We start from the raw sequence: 21950 nt of genomic DNA, 5'->3' as shown, positions 1-21950 counted from the left end.
TAGATTAAAATTAATAGCTGGTTTTAATTAACTAAAGAGTACAACACAAAATCCAGACTTAGATGTCTACTGCTAGACGTCGCAGTAAAAATGACTTGGACTGGTGTCAAAACTTCACTTTTTGGGGTATTTTGTACAAGAGGATAATTCAAGCTCAGGCTTGATACTTTAACTCCAGCACTGAGATGTGCCTCTTTAAACCAGGCTTTAACAAAGCTGGTTTTATATAAGTAGAGAGCAAACAAGCATCAAACACCACCAAGTTTAGAGGCCCAACATCTGTACAATAATATTCTACAGAAATGAGAGGGATGACCAGGTGTTTACAAATGACAGATATGTAGGTTGCCCACTATGGCTACAAACGATGAGAGAAATACAGCGTTTCGTGCTGGCTGTAGTGCTTAAACGGGAAATCCACAAACAAACACAAAACTGTGGTATCACCCGCCCCCTATTATTTTACACAAGAAGTAATCGTTTATTTGAGCCAATGACATAATTCATTGTCTCATCACACGAGATCTTTTCTTCCTGTAGATCCCAAAATTCTGCGTTCCCTTATTTGCTTTAGTTGTTAAAAACACTGTCGCTTTCTTCAGGTGAAAAATCACTGTTGTCCCCAAAAGTATCATCAAATACACAAGCATTATCAGGACGAAACATAGATCCTGATTAAAATCCCAGCAATCCCCAGGTGGTTTAGGTGCCTTAAGATAATTTTCAAGAGGATCTTTTCATCCACTGCCCCATGTTCCCCTTGGGGCTGCACCTCTTCTGGGAAACCGGATTTGGGCATTATTTAAAACGCCGTGTAAAGGTGCTAGAAGATACCTATGAATGCTGGAAACACGAATTAATACTTGATCAAGCAAGCCCTGAAAACAACAGACATAATTGGCTGGGTTGACTATAATTCGTCAGCAAAAGCTGATGAAAACACTAAACTACGGAAGAAAACGTGGGCATTTCCTTACCTTTTGGATGCTGCGATTCATCTTCACTGTCTGAACTGTCGTTGCTTACGAGGTGTTTTAGCCTAATATTTTCTGTTGAAAGAAATAGAAAATTACTTTAAGCGGCTGGGCTTTAATTAGCAGAAAAGCTAAGAATTTCAAGACAATCTGAGTCATAAACGCTATCATAGTCTTCATCATAGAAAAATCCAGCTGGAGAGATTTGAGCTGCTGTGGATCTATCTCCATGTACAGAATCTGATCAGAATATATTTGCGTTCATTCACAATTTTAACAAAGCTCCTATGCTAAGGAGATTTAGCCAAAGGGCTGAGAAAACCAAATGTCACCCTAAAGCAGGACCTACCGCTCGCCTCTGCATCACACATCTGACTCATTTCATTCACCGTCATTAAAATTTAGATGTATAGCTTCTCTTCGCCCAATAACTCCAAGTTAATTTCTATTAATTACCTGCTAATTGGAAAAAAAAAATGCTTAACCTCATTCATCCATGAAGGAGCAGCTCCCAAAGCAGTGGGGAGAAAACAAAATCCAAGATGGTTATGGAAGTTCTGTTGGATATGTGTGAAAAATAAAGGTCAATGCAGCTAGATGGGTAGAAAAGACAATTTCTTCTCATAACGTTAAGTGAGAAATAAATCAAGAAAGGAATTAACTTCTCTGGCAAAAATCGGAGTTTTGTGAAGGTGAACAGCTTTGCCAACAAAGCCTTTGTTACCTGTTCATTGCTATCTCACGGAATTATTTCAAATCAAAACGAGTACTGAAGAGCAACACCTTCCACCCCTCGGGCAAGGTTTGTAGTGGAGGTGAATACACGTAAAATTGGATTATAGGCTGACAACGTTATTTTCACTCATTATGGATGGAATAATTTATTGAAATAGAACAGATTCGCAATGTTTTATGAGCAGCCTTATCTTGGAAGCGTAAGGCCTACAGGCAAGGCTATCCAAGGGAAGACTTTGGAAAACTAGCACTCTTTATTCTCTAGTGTATTGTATGCTGGGATTCATCTCTAATCGAAATCTGAAGCCAGTTAAAATAACCTTAATGAGGGTTGTTTCCTAATGAACTTGAATGTACTATAATAACTGTATTTTTCCATTTGAAAATGAAAATACAATCTGACAGAAGGACAACGTTGGTCTCCGGTGGCTCGTCCCTGCCTTGGCTTGGTATTTCCCACAAATGCTGTGATTCCTACCCAATGCGGTAATTACAACGGCAATTACACTTGGCGCTTTTTGCTTAAGTCTAAATCCGAGAGAACAGATTGATGAGAGAGTCCCCGTAATATCAAGTGTAAAAACACCAGCTTTATTACTCTAGGTAATGAATGCTGGACTCAGATGACCACCACTGTCGCCTTTTTTCTACGAAGGAACATATAACATTGTAAAACCCCACAGAAACAGAAGAGCTTAGTCATCACGTATTTTTCCTTAAGTACTTTTTCTCTTTAATACTCAGCGGGTCCTCAAATACCATCAATGGACAAACATGCGCCAAAGACAAACACACACAAATTCTTTGGCGATGACATAGGAGACAGGTCAAAATAAAAACTAGTGACCAAAAGAGGAAGACAAAAACCCCCAATAAATCAAATTTTTGGAGAGCAAATCATCTCTTTAAAGCAAAATCTCTTATTTGCTGTTTCTAGGTGTGGTTTTCTATGTGCTCTGCGCACAGTGGCTTTTCTGATGTCCCCCAGAATTTTGTCATTGACTTTGGTGGTACCAAAGTTTCACTGGGACATCTACAGCTCTGGTGGTTCAAGTCACATCAGTATTTTCACATGTGATCCCACTTCAAAGCCTGTTTTTCGACTTACATGTGAAATGAGCCATGGATGAGAGCTACCATTCTGTGTCTTCAAAACCAATAAGAGACATTTGCCCTATCAGATTTATTGACAGAGATCACAGAATCCCAGAATGTCAGGGGTTGGAAGGGACCTGGAAAGCTCATCCAGGTCAGTCCCCCCACTGGAGCAGGAACACCCAGCTGAGGTTCCACAGGAAGGTGTCCAGGCGGGTTTGAATGTCTGCAGAGAAGGAGACTCCACAACCTCCGTGGGCAGCCTGGGCCAGGCTCTGACACCCTCACCAGGAACAAGTTTCTTCTCAAATTTCAGTGGAACCTCCTGTGTTCCAGTTCGAACCCATTGCCCCTTGTCCTGTCACTGGTTGTCACCGAGAAGAGCCTGGCTCCATCCTCCTGACACTCCCCCTTTCCATATTGATCCCCATGAACGAGTCCCCCCTCAGTCTCCTCTTCTCCAGCTCCAGAGCCCCAGCTCCCTCAGCCTTTCCTCACACGGGAGATGCTCCACTCCCTTCAGCATCTTTGTTGCCCAGCGCTGGACTCTCTGTAGCAGTTCCCTGTCCTTCTGGAACTGAGGGGCCACAACTGGACACAATATTCCAGGTGTGGTCTCCCCAGGGCAGAGTAGAGGGGCAGGAGAACCTCTCTGACCTACTGACCACCCCCTTCTAACCCACCCCAGGTACCATTGGCTTCCTGGCCACAAGGGCCCAGTGCTGGCTCATGCTCACCCTGCTGTCCCCAGGACCCCCAGGTCCCTTTCCCCTACACTGCTCTCTAATAGGTCATTCCCCAGCTTACACTGGAACCTGGGGTTGTTCCTGCCCACATTCAAGACTCTACACTTGCCCTTGTTATATTTCATTAATTTTTTCCCCGCCCAGCTCTCCAGCCTGTCCAGGTCTCTGATGGCAGCACAGCTTCCAGTGTCAGCCACTCCTCCCAGCTTGGTGTCACCAGCAAACTTGCTGACAGTCACTCTGTTCCCTCATCCAAATCATTGATGAATATATTGAATAATACAGGCCCCAGTACTGACCCTTGAGGCGCTGCACTGGATCCAGGCCTCCAACTGGACTCTGCCCCATTGACCATGACTCTGGCTTCTTCCCATCAGTAGGTGTTAACACTCATGAGCTGTATCAGAAACATGAACCTGGAGGCACAGGTCTCATTTTCATGCATAAAAAGTACATTTTCACACAGCTAAATGCCACCTATTAGGGGACTGAGACAGCTATGGGGCTTGGTTTTGTTGTTGCTGTTTTAAATCAACTTAATCTGCATTTTCTCTCTACGCTCTTCAGAAAAATCTGACTGCCTAGTACAATTTATTTATTGGTTTTATATGTCTCTGTGTTCTGAATAGCAAAAACAAAACCAAAAAAGTGTAAAAAAACCCTTTGTTGTCAATTGCATTCTCAAATAAAACACAAAACGTCTATCCAAACCAACCTACGATGAATTCCTTACAGATTTTGCCATTTGTGCTTTAGCAATGAAACCAAAATTATTAAGTAGTAAATAAAGGATCAGATACCAACAGGTGATCTGTGGTTAGAATGGAACAACCTAACAATCTAGCGATGCTAAAATTTGATTTTACTTTACTAATCCCTTGAATAACGCAGTTCAGTGACAAGAGGCCACACCGTATTTGTCAACTTTCGAGCTCCAAAAACCTGCCTAACAACATAAAAAAGGGAATCGGACTCTTTTAACTGCGTGAAAATAGTTGGATACATGCAGGTGACTTACAGCACCTCGGATGCTGATCAGAAACCAAAGTGAGAGAAAGAAAATCTGATTATTAATGTTCTTTCCCTGACCTCATTCAGCATTTAGCAATGTCAGCAACTACAGTGACTTAATTCCACATTCTTCAAATGACAACCACAAATGACTACCATCCTTCCACAAGCCCTGCATCTTGCTCACAATAATTTTTCATAGCAGCAGAATTAGTTCTTAGTATTACCTAATTCTTCTTCCATGGTGGGACCTTTATTTTGAGAATTGGAGACGCCAAGCACTCTGTTAAATAATATAGAAAAGGCACTGCCCCAGACACCTGAAAGGGAAAAATAAACAGTGAATGGAGGTTGGTAGAAGGAAAAAAAAAAACCCAAACATATATTGCACTATTTAAGTAATTAGAGGAGCACATCTCTCATTTTGGAACATGCTACGTCACAAGCTCAAAAGCAACAAGGAAACAGGGAATGCCAACCCATGGCTGTGAAATCTTTCAAATGGATGTCTCCAAACAAACTGAGAACTCTGCTGCTTGTTGGACAATTTGTGGGATTGCACTTAAAACCCCCTGTGTTGTGGAGTCTCCTTCTCTGCAGACATTCAAACCCGCCTGGACACCCTCCTGTGGAACCTCAGCTGGGTGTTCCTGCTCCATGGGCGGACTGGACCGGATGATCTTCTGAGGTCCTTTCCAATCCCAAACATACTGTGATACTGTGTGAATGTTAGGGATTGGAAGGGCCCTGGAAAGCTCATGCAGTGCAATCCCCCCATGGAGCAGGAACACCCAGCTGAGGTTCCACAGGAAGGTGTCCAGGCGGGTTTGAATGTCTGCAGAGAAGGAGACTCCACAACCTCCCTGGGCAGCCTGGGCCAGGCTCTGCCACCCTCACCATCAAGAAGTTGCTTCTCAAATTTAAGTGAACATCTTGTGTTCCAGCTTGATCTCACTACCCCTTGTCCTATCATTGTTTGCCACTGAGAAGAGCCTGGTTCCATCCTACCAAAATTAGATTTATTTTAAAGTCTCAGTCACATACTCACCCATCAAGAAATGCAGGGGATTTTCATTATACTTCTTCACCACTGTCCCCATAAAAAATTTGCTTCCAAACAAATCAGGAGACATAAAAGTGCCATACTTGGCCATACCAATCTCATAGGGACTGAATTCCACCCAGTCTGCAAAACAGGAAACAAATTTGATTTAATTAGCAATCTCAACCTGAATAGAAGCAGAGGATATTCATCCAGGGTATTTCATTCATAAATGAATGAAACCTCTGTCCAAACAGAGACATTTTAGTTACATAGGAAGGTAAATAACCAAAAGGAATATCTCTGAGGTTGTACAGAAGTCAGAATTGTTGTATTGCAAATGACAGACAGTCTAATGTCACAGCAAAAAAGGAATTGTCATTCTCTCGTATCACAACAAACTATGGTGGAAGAATATGAGGCTGCAAAAACAGACGTCTAAAAGTAGCGATCGTGAAGGAGAAAAACAAAATGCCATCTGTTTTTCATCTCATGCTTCACTGTCACACGAAATGCCACGTGGGTCCGAGTTCCAAGCTTCTTTCATTGTGATCCTACAAAAATGTGGAGGGCAGAGAAAAAGGCGGTAGAAAAAATACTTAATAGCAGAAAAGTTGGGAAAGATTCTAGGAGAGGCATTTGGATTCCACCAAAACCTCAAGCTTCTAGTGAAATCCAATTTGATACAGCAAAGCTGAGAGGCAGCTGAGAAACTTATTAATACTAAATAATGCAAAATAGATTTTTAAAAGTACATGCCATTTGATTGAATAGAGAGCTCAATAAAAATATGGCATAAACTTTTCAAATGTATTTTATGATCCTAGCAGAACATTTCAGCAGTGATTTACATTCTGTGATGTATGTCTGTTTTGAAAACGGATTTTAGTTGATTTTGAAATGTCTTCTTTGATAGCAGTGGAGTTGCTTACATTAGGGAATCCATTTCAAAAAGGGAGCAACGGCAAACAAAGAATACCCTACGTTGTTAGTATTTCACTCACTCATCTACTTGATAGTCTGTATTTTTAGTAGCGATTGATTTGACTGCTTCTGTGAACAAATCAGAAATAACTCTGAAATGGAAAGGCGAAAGAAACAGCTTCGAAAAATGCCCAAAAGTGATGGGACACCATCCGCTCCTCGAGAAATTCGGTGCTCCTGTGGAAATGTCAATACCAGTGTTAACCACTCATCCTGAAAAGGAAAGGTTTAATCACGACCGCTGGGAGTTCCGTTTCATGGGGCAATGCTTATCTATGCTAAGTCAAATAAAACATCCTATTTTCCAAATAAACCACCCACAAGTCTTCGCATTCATTGGAACAGACGGAAATTCCTTCCTTAGGGAAGACCCAGTCTAGGAATATAACACTATTTCCCTTTAGATACATAAAGAGAAATTGGTAGATATGGATTTCAGAAGCATGTTGACAGCAAAATGGAATTTAGAACTAGAATTAATTTAATCTGTGATAAATCCCAGGTCAGAAATGCTGGTGGCCGGGAAAACACGCAGAGCCTCGGGCACGAGAGCTCTGAGCAGCTGCAGGAAACCCTGCTCCAGCGCTCCCGGAAATTATCTGCTATCATTAATGCATCCACATGAAAGAGTTCATCTACAGCTGTCAGCTAGTAAATAGGAAAGTGTAAACAGTCCTGTCCAAATCTTACTATGTCTTTCACATCAAGCTGTTCCGTTTTAAAAGGAAAAAACCATACAAAAGAAAGGATCAAGATCTAGCTTCCTATATAATGATATAGACGACAGTCTCAAAAAGCAAAACCAAGATCCGCAGGTAGAGGCGATGCCTTTATTAGACCAATTGGTAAGGTCAGAGAAATTACAGACCAGCCTTCAGGAGCTTCTGGGTTTGCTTAGAGAACGTCATTATTAATTAAAGATAATTTTATTTTAAAAGCAAAAAGCTTTCAGTTTCCTAAAGAGGAAAGTAGACTTTCACCCATGAAAAATGTAACCTAATTTACACCCTCATTTTCCATTATGAACAAAGTTTTGACAGCAGCTTCTCCAAATAATCTTTTTAGGAAATGTGGATACAATGCCTGACTTATAAACCTGGGGCAAGCCACTTGGTCCTTACAGTCTCGGTCTTGTATATAACTATATATATATATATAGTTATATATAGTTATATATCTCCTTTTATTTCATACAGCATCTAGCACAATTGGACCCACTCTCAACTGAGGCTACTAGGTGGGATTAAAACCTATGGCATAAATAAAAGCAAACCCCCCTTTTGTGTTACTAACAGTACTTAAGACTGTGTACAAGTAAAAAAGAGGTAGTAGATCACCTCTGTTCAACTTTATTTTAACTCTTCTTAAAAAGACGAATAATCCTGTCCGACTGAAGACATTTCCCTTTCCCTGTTTCATACACTAATGTTAAGCGGTTTTCTGCTGTTGGAGAAACAGCAGCCTTCTTTTTGTTTTGACTCAAGCAATGTACTTATTAACAGCTACTTCATGGAAAAGCAATATTCTTCACAATGGGCAGGAAATAATCTTTTTGCCACATATAGAGAATAAACCTTGGCCGCCACTTAATATTTCACAGCAACCTAAAGTGTTAAACTTATTTCCAGGAAAAGAAAATGAAGGTTACAAAATAGTCTAAGAGTAAGTCTCCAAACCCAAGAAATAAAAGGCCATTGACCTAAAATGAAGTCTGCCTTTCCATGGACAGGAAAAAATGCATCTTAAAAGCCTAAAATAGGCTCAGTTCCACAGTATGCCATGAAAAATACGTTTGTGTGATACCTGATCTCCACAACCTTGATGCAAATACTGCACCGATTGTATAAATATGCACCTACTGAAGTATGTGATCACTTATCCCTGAGTAACTTTGTGTTTTCAGAAGCCACCAAACACCAATGTGTCCCTTTCCCCATCACCTTTGAAAACCCCTTGGAAGTGCCCGTTTGGTATCTCCTCTGACATGGTGTATCCTCTGACGTGGTATATCCTCTGACATGGTATCTCCTTTGACGTGGTATATCATCTGACGTGGTATATCCTCTGACATGGTATATCCTCTGACATGGTATATCCTCAGACATGGTATATCCTCAGACATGGTATATCCTATGACGTAGTATATCCTCTGACATGGTATATTTTCTGACATGGTATATCCTCTGATATCACACATTCCTAGTTTTGAAATAAATTCAAATCTCCCCATAACTCAGTTTATAACAACACAAATTCTGTTAATCCCCGAAGAATGTTTCGTATCACAGCAAATTCTTTCCTAATCCTCGCCATACGACTAATAACTTCAACGTGTCCCAAGTTGCAGGATACAATTAGTCTCAGAAGTATTAAAAAAACAATAATAAGCTCTTTTTCAGCCACACACTGCTTTTCACAATTGACTCATCCACAGCTGGAAAACACACCTGCAAACATGAGCTCCGAGACATCTGGTTTGACGTGGAGACACGTGAAGAGTGGGAGAGCACACTGGGCATGGCTGATTTTCTCTTTCATGTCGCTCAGGGTGGTGTCCATTCTCTGCACGAAAAGAAAGATATTAAGTCCAAACAGATCCTGCCCATGTCTGGGAAACTACCCACTGCTCGAAAATCCTCCAAGAGAAGGAAAATCGACAAGTTCAGTTACTGCCAAGAAAAGCAGAAGAACTTGTAAAAGGAAGTAATTGACTTGAATATCTTTTAAGTGCACAATTCAGGAAGGAAGGAGTGGGAGTAGACATGATGTGAAGATGAAATAAGAGTGAATTATATAAAAAATAATGTGACCAAAAAGCAAACAGCACTGCTGGATGAAGTAAGTCCTTTGCTACTCTAAAAGATGCAAACAAGGAAAACGCTCTTAGGCAGAACCACCATTGATCATAATGTATTATTTTTATTTACTCTGTGCTTCTTCTGAAAAGTCAGCAAAGATCTTTAACGTCCCTTCAGCATCAGAAACTCACCTGAGGGATCACAGTTACTAAAAGCTGCGTTACCCGTTTTTCAGTATTTTGGAGCATTTAAACCTAATGGCATTGCGTAGTGATGAAAATACAGGTGTATAAAAGAAGTCAGTGAAATACAACAGAATGAAGCCCTCTTACGGTGTCTGTTTTTCAGGAAAACAAGTAATAATCAATAGAGATGTGGATATTTCACCTGGAAATTAGTATTTTGTTAAGCAAATGTTGCTTTTCTTACAGGAAAATGTGCACGAAGAGGTGATATCATTCTGTAATTTTTGTTGCAATGGCTTGAGCGATGATTTTAATGGATGATACACAACGTTAAGAGGCTGCTGGAAGTACCCAGCAGTTGAGTTCATTTCTGTTGCACACGAATGCACAATGTTTTCCTGGCTCTTAAAGAAATTAATACATGTCCCAGAGCAAGGAAAGCCTTTTAGAAGTGTCTTATGTCTTATTCAGTATTTGTTCAGCTGTAACTTTAAGCATTCCTATTGCTAAACAATGTCACCAAGGTAACTTAAAAAAAAATAGTATCAGCAGTTATCATGCAATAGTTTCACAGCCCCAATTACCATCAAAAAATGAACTCACGTTATGGATAAGTGTTTCACCTATCAGCATTCCAAAGATATCGGTGAAGGTGACGGGCTGGCCCGAGCTTTTCTTATTCCACAGCGCTTCGATGTAGCGTTTGACTTTCTGAGGAGTGAGCAGCAGAAGTGGGTTGTGACTCACAGAGTTCATCAATTCTTGATTAATCTCCTTGGGTCCTTTCTCTGGAAAATCTGGGTGCGAATACAAAGTCGACATGTACCTGCAATGGAAAATTTGCTCTGTAAGTACCGAAACCCGGTTCAAAGTCAGCTGCCTGAAATGTACAATAAGCTCCTAAGTAATTTGATTCAGTTACTGAATGAATCAGATTAATTTACTCACCATTTATACAGTAAATGGTCATTTCTTTTTCTCAAGGCATAGAAAGCTAAACAACTCGTTCAAAATGTAAGCACACAGACACTCAGATTTCCATAACGTGGATGATGTAAAAGATCAGAAAGTATTCCTCATTTACTTATTTAAGGGGAAAGAACAGAATCATCATAAGCAGAAAAAGCAGCTGTCAGGGTGCAGGTACATTTTGCAGATGGGAGGTCCCTTAAATACACAGGTCTGTCACTCTAAGATGTGCCTCTCTCTGTCACTCTCCAGTTTATTATCATTATGCAAAAATCCCTAAAACATATGAGAGTATCAAGATGGCTCCATAATCAGATGAGGCACAATAACTACAACGTGCGCAGAGATTTAATTGACTCTGGAGATTCAGGAGAGGCGTGTCAGGCAAATCCTGGTTTTCTCACTAACTCTGGAAATTGCAGTTTTGTGTGCTCAGATGCACCTGCAGACACATGTGGTTCGCACTTGGTTGTATCAAGTAACACCATGGGTAAAGACTCAAGATGGGACGCTGAAACCTACTATTAGGTTGGTGCAAAACTTATTGCCATTTTTGCCTTGTTGAAATTTGCCATTTTGGAATACATTCTTGAATAAATGTGGTTATGTTATACATCATTTTAATGCGCTTTTCTCACTTTATGTTTTTTGCTGCTGACTTATCACTTTCTTTATTTTAGATTTATTTTAGATTATGGAAGTGATGTCAGACAGAAAGTAAATTCAAGCCGTGTTCTTATTCAAGATGGGTCATAAAGCAGCGGAGACAACTCACTAAACGAACAAGGCGTTTGGCCCAGGAGCTGCCTGGGCTCAGTGGTTCAGGAAGTTTTGCAAAGGAGATGAGGCCTCGAGGATGAGGAGCGGAGCGGCCGCCATCAAAAGGTGACAACGACCAACTGAGAGCGATCATGGAAGCTGGGCCTCTTACAGTTACACCAGAAGCTGCCGAAGACTCAACGTTGACCATTCTACGGTCGTTCGGCATTTGAAGCAAAGTGGAAAGGTGGAAAAGCTCAATAAGTGGGTGCCTGGTGAGCTGACCGAAAAACAAAGAAATTATTGTTTAGCAATGTCGTCTTCTACACAACGACAACAAACCATTGCTCGATTGGATTGTGACGTGTGACAAAACGTGGATTTTACACGACAACCAGCTCAGTGCGTGGACCGAGAAGAACCTCCAAAGCACTTCCCAAAGCCAAACATGCATCCAAAAAAAGGTTGTGGTCACTGTTTGGTGCTGCCGCTCTGATCCACTCCAGCTTTCTGAATCCAGGCGGAACCATCACACCTGAGCCGTCTGCTCAGCAAACCGGTGAGATGCACCAAAACTGCAGCGCCGGCAGCGGCATCGCTCACCAGAGAGGGCCGATTCTTCTCCACGACACAGCCGGAGCGCACGTCGCACAAACAACGCTGCAAAAGCTGAACCAATTGGGGTACGGAGTTCTGCCTCATGTGCCACATTCCCCTGAGCTCCCCCAACCGACTGCACCTCTTCAAGCATCTCGACAGCTTTTTGCCTTCCAAGAGTTCGTCGAATCCCAAAGCATGGATTTTTACGCTACAGGAATAAACAAACTTATTTCTCGTTGGCAAAACTGTGTTGATCGTAAGGGTTCCTACTTTGATTACTAAAGATGTGTTTGAGCCTTGTTATAATGGTTTAAAATTCATAGTCCAAAACCGCAATTACTTTTGCACCAACCTATTATCTGCTAATTTCACTATTACTTATGCAATTAGCTGGCTCAGGTATACATACCACACTGCAGGCATAATGCTATAATTGTGCAGAGCGGTGAGGCACACGCTGCGTGAGCTCAGCCCTGAGATCACTGCCCGGCGCTTCGCTGGGCAGCACGACGAACCCTGGCACGGGGTGATGTAAGAACTTGACTCATCAGTCCGTGCGCAGCCGCTAGAGCTGAGCGCTCACGTCAGCCCGTGGGCGAAACGCACGGGGCAGCGGCTTCCAGGTGAGCGGAGAAAGGGAAACACAGGATGAAGAATTCAGCGCAAGGTTGAAGCCAAATGACAGAAACTATCGTAGAGGTCAATGCATTGCTCCAAGGTTAGGCATGCAGCTGGGCAAGCAAGCAAAAACCTGCCTCTCTCTCCAGAAAAGGAATTCTCCAGCCTTCAGGAAAGAAAAAGAAAAGAGCATTATTCCCAAGTACAGATTGCATGGAAAGAAAAAGAAAAGAAAGGGAGTGCCAAAGTGTCAATTTATTTATTCATCAAGCACGGAAAGACTGAATAGGTGACATCACCAAGACAGCAAAAGCAAATTTGTTTAAATGCAACTGCTTCCAACATATGTTTCTGACTGAATCAGTTCAGATAATCTTGCTATTTTAATACCGATTTTATAGGTGTACATTCCATCAACTACGTATTCACACCTGGGCTTTCCCAATAAAGGACGTCGTGGCCAGCTGACTGACACCTTTGCAGACCGTGGACTACACATCATCCCTCAGGAACACAGCGGGAACTTCCCACACCGCATAGGGCTACGCTATTGCTCTTTATGCAGCCAAACCATACCTTCCACTTTGTGCAAAGTGGACACAAGTACATTCAGGTCTCTCAATAGACAGTGGTAAATCTGCCCCCAAGAAGCACTACCGATAGAAAACCCAGGTTCCAGGGATGCAAACCATTTAGAGTTCCGTCTGAACAAGAAATTTACTCTGGTTGATGAATGCTCACGGCATTTCAGAATCTTCTGGCATTCTGAAGGATTTCTGCCTAGTCCGGGAGAGGGGAAGTAAGCCTCATTCAAATGAAAAATAATTGAAAATAAACCACACAAGGAACAGAATAGATCATTATCTATTCCAAAAGACTTAACGACTTTGGGGTTAGAGTGTGTGGAATCAAAATTCATGTGCTTCCTTGGTTAAACCAGGGGATAAAACTCATCCCAAGCAGATTCCCTGCTCGTTTATATTTAGCTATTTCAACAAAAGTCTTTTTCCCTTACTCTCGAAGAAATGAGACATTCATTTAACCTTATAATTTAGACTGGAAGGAACCTCGAGCTCTCCAGCTGAAGTCAGACGAGGTTGCTCAGGGCTTTGTTCAGTCAAGTTCTGCTTTCACGTGAAGAATTCACTGAGTCAGAGAAAGAGAACGACACCTCACCCAGTTAAACGAGGATGCGGCAACACATCCCAGTGCTTGACCACTCTCGCTGCAAAATCATTTCCCTAATAGCTAATCGAATGTCCCTTGCTCTAACATAGGGTCGTTACACCTTGTCCTCTCGCTGCCCGTCTCCAAAAAGAGGCTGTTACAAGGTTAAAAGTTCAACTGTAAAGTTCATCTGTAATTTTTCACTCAACGAGAAAGAATGCAGTGTTAAGGGTTCCAAACAGTTAAGAAATTTGGACTGAATTTGTCAGATGTCTTTGGTTGATGAAAATTACGCGGTTTTTAAATGTGTTACGTCACTTCATCGAAGAAACATCAAGACAAATAGTTTCAATGTTTGTAGTAAGTGTGATTTGGGGCATTTTTATCAAAGCTGAGAAGACAAAAGGTTACGGCTTTCCAGCACTGGGCAGGGAGAAACCCGCTCAGTCAGAAGAGTGGTTGATGCAGCCGCAATCCTGGGGTTCAAAGTGTTCTGCTGCCCACAAACACTGAGCTCACAGCACCCAAAAAATGCCTTTCACACAGTGACATCACTCTGATTTTTCCCTGTTGATGTTGTTCCTGCCAACGGTTTGAGGCATCCGTTGAGTCAGACACGAGGACATCATCACTACCTGCTTAGGACATTCAAACTGAGACATCTTTGTAGATCTTTCCTCCCATCTGACAGGCAGAACTGTTTGAAAAACCAATGTAATTTCTACATTAAACAGTGACAATAGGAGCGATATGTGGCAATGCACAGCAGGACACTCTGCAGCATGGCAGTCGATCGATGCGCTTTCCTACAAGCTGAAACACATCTGCTCAAATCTCCTTACGCTAAGAAAGAATTAGAGAACAGGTCCTATACATCCCCAGTAAATCCACTAAGAAGAGGACTACTGAGTATAAAACGGAGCAAAAGATCTTCCAGTGATGTTGAGAATCTCTGAAAAGTACCTCAAAAGGAAATAACGCAGCTTCGGTTGCACGAGTGGCATATATATCAGTGGCATGAATTCTGTTATTTTTCTGGTTATCAAGATGAAAGAATCAGTTACAGAGTACATAAAACATTAGCTGTTGATTCAGAAACGTGGGTGCATCTTTTTTCATCCTCTCCTGCTGTCAGAACTCCTTGGAGATGACCTGGAGACGGAGCCATTCTGAACCACCCCAACCAGCAGACTTGCCCCACCAACGTGCTACGCTGCCAGGCAGCTGCTCCGTATGTCTCTGCTGCACTGATTGTGTATGCATAAAACTGCCAGTGAATTAGAACCTTAGAAATAAGTCAAGTCTTACAAAAATTCCTTCTTGAACTGCCTGAAGAAACAGTGAAGAAAAACAAAGGAAAAAGCCCCTTACCACGTGGATCCCGAGAGACCAGCAACGTACGTCGCGCAGTCCAAAACTCCCGATTCATAAAGCGCTTTCATGACGCCAGCAAAGCCGACCATGGCGCGAAATCCACCTCCTGAGCCCAGCACCGCGATCACTGGCACCTGCAGAGACGGGAAGAACAGTGTATCACCACATCCATGCTGATAAAGACTTAAAAGTACTAAATAAATGTTATTCATCAACCTCAGGCCAAACATACTTGTGCAATTCATAGGTGACCATCCCAAGATCCTCACAAAAAGACCTGTGCTTCTCCAAATCTGGGCACAAAAGCTCTAGCAAGCCAAAAAGAAGGTATTCTGTAGTCTCGCAGTGGTACGTGTGTAAGAGACAACAAAGTACTTTAACAAAGCACTTGGAGATGCAACTTTTAAACAGTATACATGGAACGGAACAGTACTGTAATCCCACCCATGATGTCACCTGGCCCTAAGAGTGATGCTCAGTATCATTTACTCAGGCCTTCCTGCTTCACAAAGAGCTGGAGGGCAGAAGCATTTTGCCAGGGGAGGGTCAGTGGGACATGAGGAAAAGGTTCTGCACCCAGAGGTGCTGGACACTGAACAGGCTCCCAGGGAGGTGTCACGGCCCAACCTGACAGTGTTCAAGAAGAGACTGGACAGCGTCCTCAGACACACGGGGTGACCTGTGGGGTGTCCTGTGCAGGGACAGCAGTTGGACTCCATGATCCTGTGGGTCCTCCAGCTCAGGACACTCTGCGGTTCTCTGATTTTGGGCCCGTGGCGCAGGAGGAGAGTGCGGCCAACCACAAGCAAGAGACGCCAGAACCCACCAGCAGCACAACAGGTCCTGTCTGCCGTGGTGGAAACCTCACACAGGAGCAGAGCATGACTCCTTCCAGCTTCCTATTTATCTTATCCCTATGGACACCCAGGAGGCGAAACAGCATATAACAAAGAACCTAGCAGGCAGGGACATAAAGGGCAGTTAAATGTTTCTAGATGGTTACTAGAGTTACCTGAAAGGAGGTTGGACCGAGCGAGGGTCGGTCTCTTCTCCCAAGTGATAAGACAAGAGGAAACAGCCTCAAGTTGCGCCAGGGGGGTTGAGGTTGGATGTGGGGAACAATTTCTTCCCCAAAGGGCTGTTGGGCATTGGAACAGGCTGCTCAGGGCAGTGCCGGAGTCACCATCCCTGGAGGGTTGGACAGACGGACATGAGGTTCTCGGGACATGGGGCAGTGCCAGGGGTGGGTTAAGGGTGGAATCAATGATCTTAGAGGTCTTTTCCAACCAAAACGATTCTGTGATTCTAAATGCGCCTGGCTCCCATGCAGGCAAGAGGAAGATCTGACTGAGGTAACACAAGGGCAGGACAAAAACAGGAATTCCCAGGAGAGGGGAGCTGCAAGATTGCTCCTGCTGGCAGTGACAGACACCTCCCACCTGCAGCTCTTGGCCTCCGTTCAGAGTTCTGGTGACACAGGAGCCAGTGCTGTCATGGAGGACGTGGGACTGCTCAGCCCTGCGGGCAGCAGCGACACAGGCAGGGGACACCCCAGCCAGACCCCCCTCAGAGCAAGAACGAGGGGCACAGGCACCCAAGATTGGGGCCTGCAGACTTGTTCTTTCCAGTTTGGAAGAGGAACAGATGCTAACAGGCTTAGGCAGTGTCATCAGTGAGGCAGCAGATGCTATCAGGCTCAGGCAGTGTCATCAGTGAGACTCTTGGCTTCTTGATCACGAAGCCTTGCGTGCTCACGCAGATGGTCCGCAGGAGAAGAAAGAAACCACCTGACCAACAGAGTGAGGAACACCTGCATGAACAGACTTGCTAATTTAATGAGGGAGACATCAGACAAACTTCAGTGACGAGGACCTAAGCGAGTAAAGGCTGCAAATGTTGCAAAGGCAGGAGGAACGCAGGGGAGAAAAAGCTGGAAGTGAGGCCTGTGTGTTCCTGCTCCAAATGAAACATTCTCCAGTGTCTCTAGATTGATGGACAAGAAAAATTGGAAGTTCAAGTGCAATCACAGGCCTCTGACACAATCAGAATGTCCTAGATTTGGTGGCACAGCAGGGACGCTTGGTACATTGCCATGGATGGGTGGAGGAGGCAATGCAGGCAGGGAAAGCATACAAGGGGGCTGTGTTCTATGGGAAAGCAGCTCCTTGGTTGCACAGAACATCAGGATATAACTGGAGACACATCTTTTGGGAGTTTCTGGGCTGCGATCAGAAAGAAAGTACCACTGGGGATGTGGTGGCACTGGGATTCAGACTGCTGAGCAACGGGATGAGCCGCGTAGGGCTTTCTCTGAAGACCAGAAGTGTCCCGATCTGGCTGCCGTCCTCCCAGGGGAAGTCAGCGCCCTGCCTACTGAAATAACGTGCAGAATTTCAAGTGCAGTTCACTTGCACAGATCTGTGGCACCGCTGCAGGCCTTAAAATACAACCAATAAGTCTCCAAATCGGGCGAATAAACCGCGTCAGGTCTCAGCATCAGTAAGTGGTCACCCCCGCGATGCCCTGTTACGCTGAACTCTAATTGCCTGGTATCTGAGGAATTAGAATTTATTTGAAGAAGTCACCACTTGTAGCAAGATTTCTAACTAAAAATATACTCAGAATTTCTTTAGAATGCCTGTCCTTCTTATTCATAATCCCAGATTTAAATTTAGTTATTAAATAAACTATTTAGTTACAAGACCACAGAAATTTTTAAAGCATTCCAAGCACCATCTTTAATCCAAATGACATCTTTGTGACAGAGCCAAAAGCAGTACAATTACTAATCAGAACCAGAAGAGAGACAAATCATATTTTGGCTAGGAGTTTAAAAACACGTTTTCAAATAAAAATATGCTATTACTAGATAGCATGTAAACAGTCTCAAATTCAGAATAACCTTGCAAAAAACTACAGCAGAGGGAAGGAGAATTCGTGTGTAACTGTGCAGCTACCAAGAGACAGCAAAGTGAGGAAAAGCAGGGCCAGTTATAAGTGACGCCACATTGAAAATCTATCTACAGGGGGTTTATTTTACACTTCTTTCCTTCTTACTCCCCAGTCCTGACTTCAAAGCTGTTCCCTTCCACTGCATAGTTTCCCCAAGTATCTCGAAAGAAGACAAAATACAACCAAAATTCACTCGCTACCATCACCAGAGCGTTTTAGACTCAGCAAAGCTCCCACCTGGTTCCCAGTTTCCGAAACCTACAAGAATTTTCCACTGTTCAGTGGTGATAAGGTAACAGCCGCTTGGTTGTTACGAAGTGTAAAAAGAATTACAGAGTCGTGCAGAAAGTCCCTATCTGATCAAACCGGTCATCAGTCAAAAATTTCACTGAAACACAATTCAAGGTGTCAATAGATGGGAGTAGTTCTAAAAAAAGGACTGGTGTGTTTACTGAGTTGCGGTTCGTTCTGCGGACTCCATGCGCCAAGCTGTGAAACTGCTCTGTGGACCGAAAACACAGTCACACGGACGTAATAACGCACAATGACCAAATACGTCGAGACGCTTCTTGCAAAAACTGCTTATTTGTGATGCGGTGAGATGATTTGATTATCTTCTTCACAAGTGTTAAGCTTCAGGAATAGAAACCATAGGTATTTCTGGTATTGGATTGCATCCCGCACCTCAGAGATAGCTATCTACCAAAAAACGACAAAACAAAGGTAAAGGCTTAGGACGTGCCTGTTTTGTTAAGCCAACGCCCCAATAACGGAGCACTTGCTTTGAACAGAAGGGCCGCATTACTAATCACGAACTTCATAATGTACATCAGGCTTTGAAAGCTCTTTACAAACACTACCTAATTAACCTCCGCGGGCAAATCCCAACAGGACCGAGATTGGTTTGCAGGTGCAAGCCTGGAAAAAGTATGTGAGAGCAATTCCAAAGCACCACTACTCAACAGCTCTATTCATCAGCAATGAACACAAGGGAAAATCTGAGTTTTCTTCAGGATGCAGAGGAATCTGTAGGGACGATCGACAAAGACAGTCGAGAAGTCACGAGCATCCTGGCTGCAAACACATATTTAATCCACAGGTGTACTGGGAATCACAGCTCCATAGACTGGAGGGCGAGTTTAACGAGAGGCCGGTGGATGTATAGTATAAAATCGCTTCTTTTCCTCTTGATAACAAAGTACAAAGAGTTGCGATCGCTACCTTATTTCCAGAAATTCAATTCAACTAAAGAGCTCTAAAGCAGACGGCGACACCTTACAGAGGCTTCCCGCAGTAAAGAAAGCTTTTCAGCCATGAAAAAAGAACTGCAACAATCATCTGCTGCGCCTTTACGTTCATTTATCTCAGCCAACTGAATGCACGTTGACTTGCAGGCAAAAGCCGGGTGCTGAAGGTTGAGTTCTGAAGAGGGGAGCACATTTCCAAGCGGGCAGGTTTGTTAAAGCGGCCCTTTAGATGCGATTCAGTTTCCAAAATGTGTAAGGGCAAGAAATGGTAAAATCTGAAATGACATCTATTTTATGAGTTGATGTCTAAGATAAATGGGGCAGGGGGAAGAAGCTGCAGAGAGAGTCCAGAGGGAAAAGAACCAAGAAACCGTTACACGGCTGAGAAAGAACAGAGTAAAGATGGAGGCATGGAGGTTTCTCCATCTACACGGGCTCCGCTCTTGGGAGCTCTGAACCCAACGGCCTTTGTACAGAATCGATAAAATAGGGGCAGAGGTACCAAATCCATCTGAGCAGATTAGTAAACTTAGACCCAAAACCATTTTTAAGTGACTCACAAGATAATGATGCGGTGAGTCAATGGCAAAGATGGGAATTGAACACAAGGCTGAGGGACCCACGCTGCTTTTGGACAAAGCCACTGAGATACCATTCCAGCTCCACTGAAGAGCATTTAATGGAGCAGACCAAGCGTCTTGTTGATATATCTGTGCTGTTTCTCAGATCCATGGGGCCTCGTGCTGCGTGGACAAGCTCAGCACCATATGGGTCATCTCCACAAGCGCTTCATCACCAAACCGGGCATGAAAATGGAAAGGATTTGGGAAACGAGATATGGTTCAAGAAAAGCGAGCTCTGAAAAAAAAAAAATCTCAATTGTAGTATTTTCCAGTCATCTGTCAACAAAAAGCAAAGCTAAAACATATTAAATCTTGTTTTGGGAATGAGTGGTGTAGATGTCTTTATTCAAATGCCCTGGAAACACAGCGCACAAAATCCAGACCTGTGGCGCAAAACAAAATGCCATGGGGTATAGGGATGATTATTAAAAAGCGTTCTGCAAATGCAGTCTTTGGGAATAGACGCTTTCTTTAATTATGGCATTTTTAGAAAATTGTTTAAAGCAACAAGAATTATAAAAATACGCTGAGCGGTAACACAGGTATGAGAAATCTCACCCTCTGTGTTTTCAGAATGTGCCTCAAGATGAAGTAAGGAAATTTGGAAGCACTCACTTCCCCAGCCAGGGATGGATAATTATTTCACAGGTATTAAAGTCTCCCGGCATTCCTGCAAGGCACACGAGTTGCTCTTCACAAATGAAGAAACTTAGGTGAACTTTGAGCAAGTAAGCGACTTGTTTAAGATTAAACAATGACTCACAGGCAGCTAAGAATATTCACGTCTCCTGCCTTCTGATGCCATGTTAAGACTACAAACACCCTATAAATCCTCCCGCTATCTCCCATCTGTAGCAATAAAAGCAAAAATGATGGGCTCTAAGGACAAAACTGTATTCTAATTTGAACAAAAGGGTTTTCTTAATTGCTAGAGGCAGCTAAAAATTCTGACGAGTCAGCTTAGAAATACACATTCGGCGTATGAAAATGGGGAGGATCGCATTACCTCAGTCCTCAGATAAACCTGCAATTAGAGATCACGGTCTGGTCTTGGAAGGCGCAACTGAACTGAGAAACTCTCAGTATTTGAGACAGCAAGGGATACCCAGGGAAAACGATGGCAAAAAGAGTAGGAAATCTTGCCTAGCATTTGCAATAATTCCTGCACGCATACCAGCTGCACAGAACTGATTCTTTGGGCACTGAGTATCGCTCCAGGCCTAACTGCATCTGGGCAGAATATCTGTACCCTGAGAAAGGGACTATTCTGCTCTAGGAGATCAGCGCAGCGTCACATCCACAAATGTCTATTCTGATAAGATCTGCCTGTGTTAAGATTAAAATAATGGAACTGAAAATTAAAAAGCCTTGAAAACGTTCCTTCACAATATGGATAGCTTATATCTCTACAAATAAATATGTACAATACTTGGCAAATTATTTCATCTTCCTCAGAAAGTACGCACATTTTACTAGGCAAGACAATTCTGAACTATATGACAATAACACATTTATTGCCTGCTTTTCAAAGGAATTTAAAAGGAATTCCTCAGTGTCGGTTCCAGTTTCTGCAAAAGAGCGTCACGTTCTGCTTATACTAAAAACACACAAAAAGGGATCAGTTTGGATTAATTCACTGACTCTGTTCATGGCTTGACCCCCCCACATAAACGTGGTCTTCCTGTCACAATTCTGGGAGCAGAACAGGATGGGGAACAAGCAGGGAAGACAGAAGAGAATGGAAAAGCTACTCCAGAACAAGTAGATTTGTACCATGTGCATCCTTTTATGGTTGGACTTGGTGATCTTAAGGGTCTCTTCCAACCAAAATGATTCTATGATTCTTAATTAACTCAAAATAATGTGGGGTTTTAGGAGATTGCTGGAAAGATCGGACGGGTTCGCCTCCCTTCCTCACTCTGATGTGACCCATCTCAATCCGCTGGCTTGCTCCAGAGCACCAGCCAGTCAACAAATGCTGCAGTTTCACACGTTCTTGAAGAAATAAACTTCATAATCCTAATCATATAAAACAGGTCAAAGGAAAGGAAGAAAAGTAAATCGTTTCTAA

At 43.0% G+C, this 21950-nt stretch overlaps 1 protein-coding gene across 1 annotated transcript in view; it reads right to left on the bottom strand.

Moving 5' to 3' along the window:
- Nucleotides 1-21950, bottom strand: part of PLA2G4A (phospholipase A2 group IVA) — a 75178-nt gene that overhangs the window by 9393 nt on the left and 43835 nt on the right. Inside the window, exons 8-13 of the mRNA XM_065841956.2 lie at nt 15055-15191; nt 10174-10396; nt 9035-9149; nt 5610-5747; nt 4789-4881; nt 978-1049 (exon numbers count right to left, since the gene is read on the bottom strand). Coding sequence (XP_065698028.2) covers nt 978-1049; nt 4789-4881; nt 5610-5747; nt 9035-9149; nt 10174-10396; nt 15055-15191 — 778 coding nt within the window. The remainder of the gene's footprint in view (nt 1-977; nt 1050-4788; nt 4882-5609; nt 5748-9034; nt 9150-10173; nt 10397-15054; nt 15192-21950) is intronic.

Source organism: Patagioenas fasciata, chromosome 6 (genome assembly GCF_037038585.1).
Source record: "Patagioenas fasciata isolate bPatFas1 chromosome 6, bPatFas1.hap1, whole genome shotgun sequence".
Lineage (NCBI taxonomy): Eukaryota > Metazoa > Chordata > Aves > Columbiformes > Columbidae > Patagioenas > Patagioenas fasciata.
The sequence above is the reverse complement of the archived record's forward strand: the minus strand, read 5'-3'. Positions and strand labels throughout refer to the sequence as shown.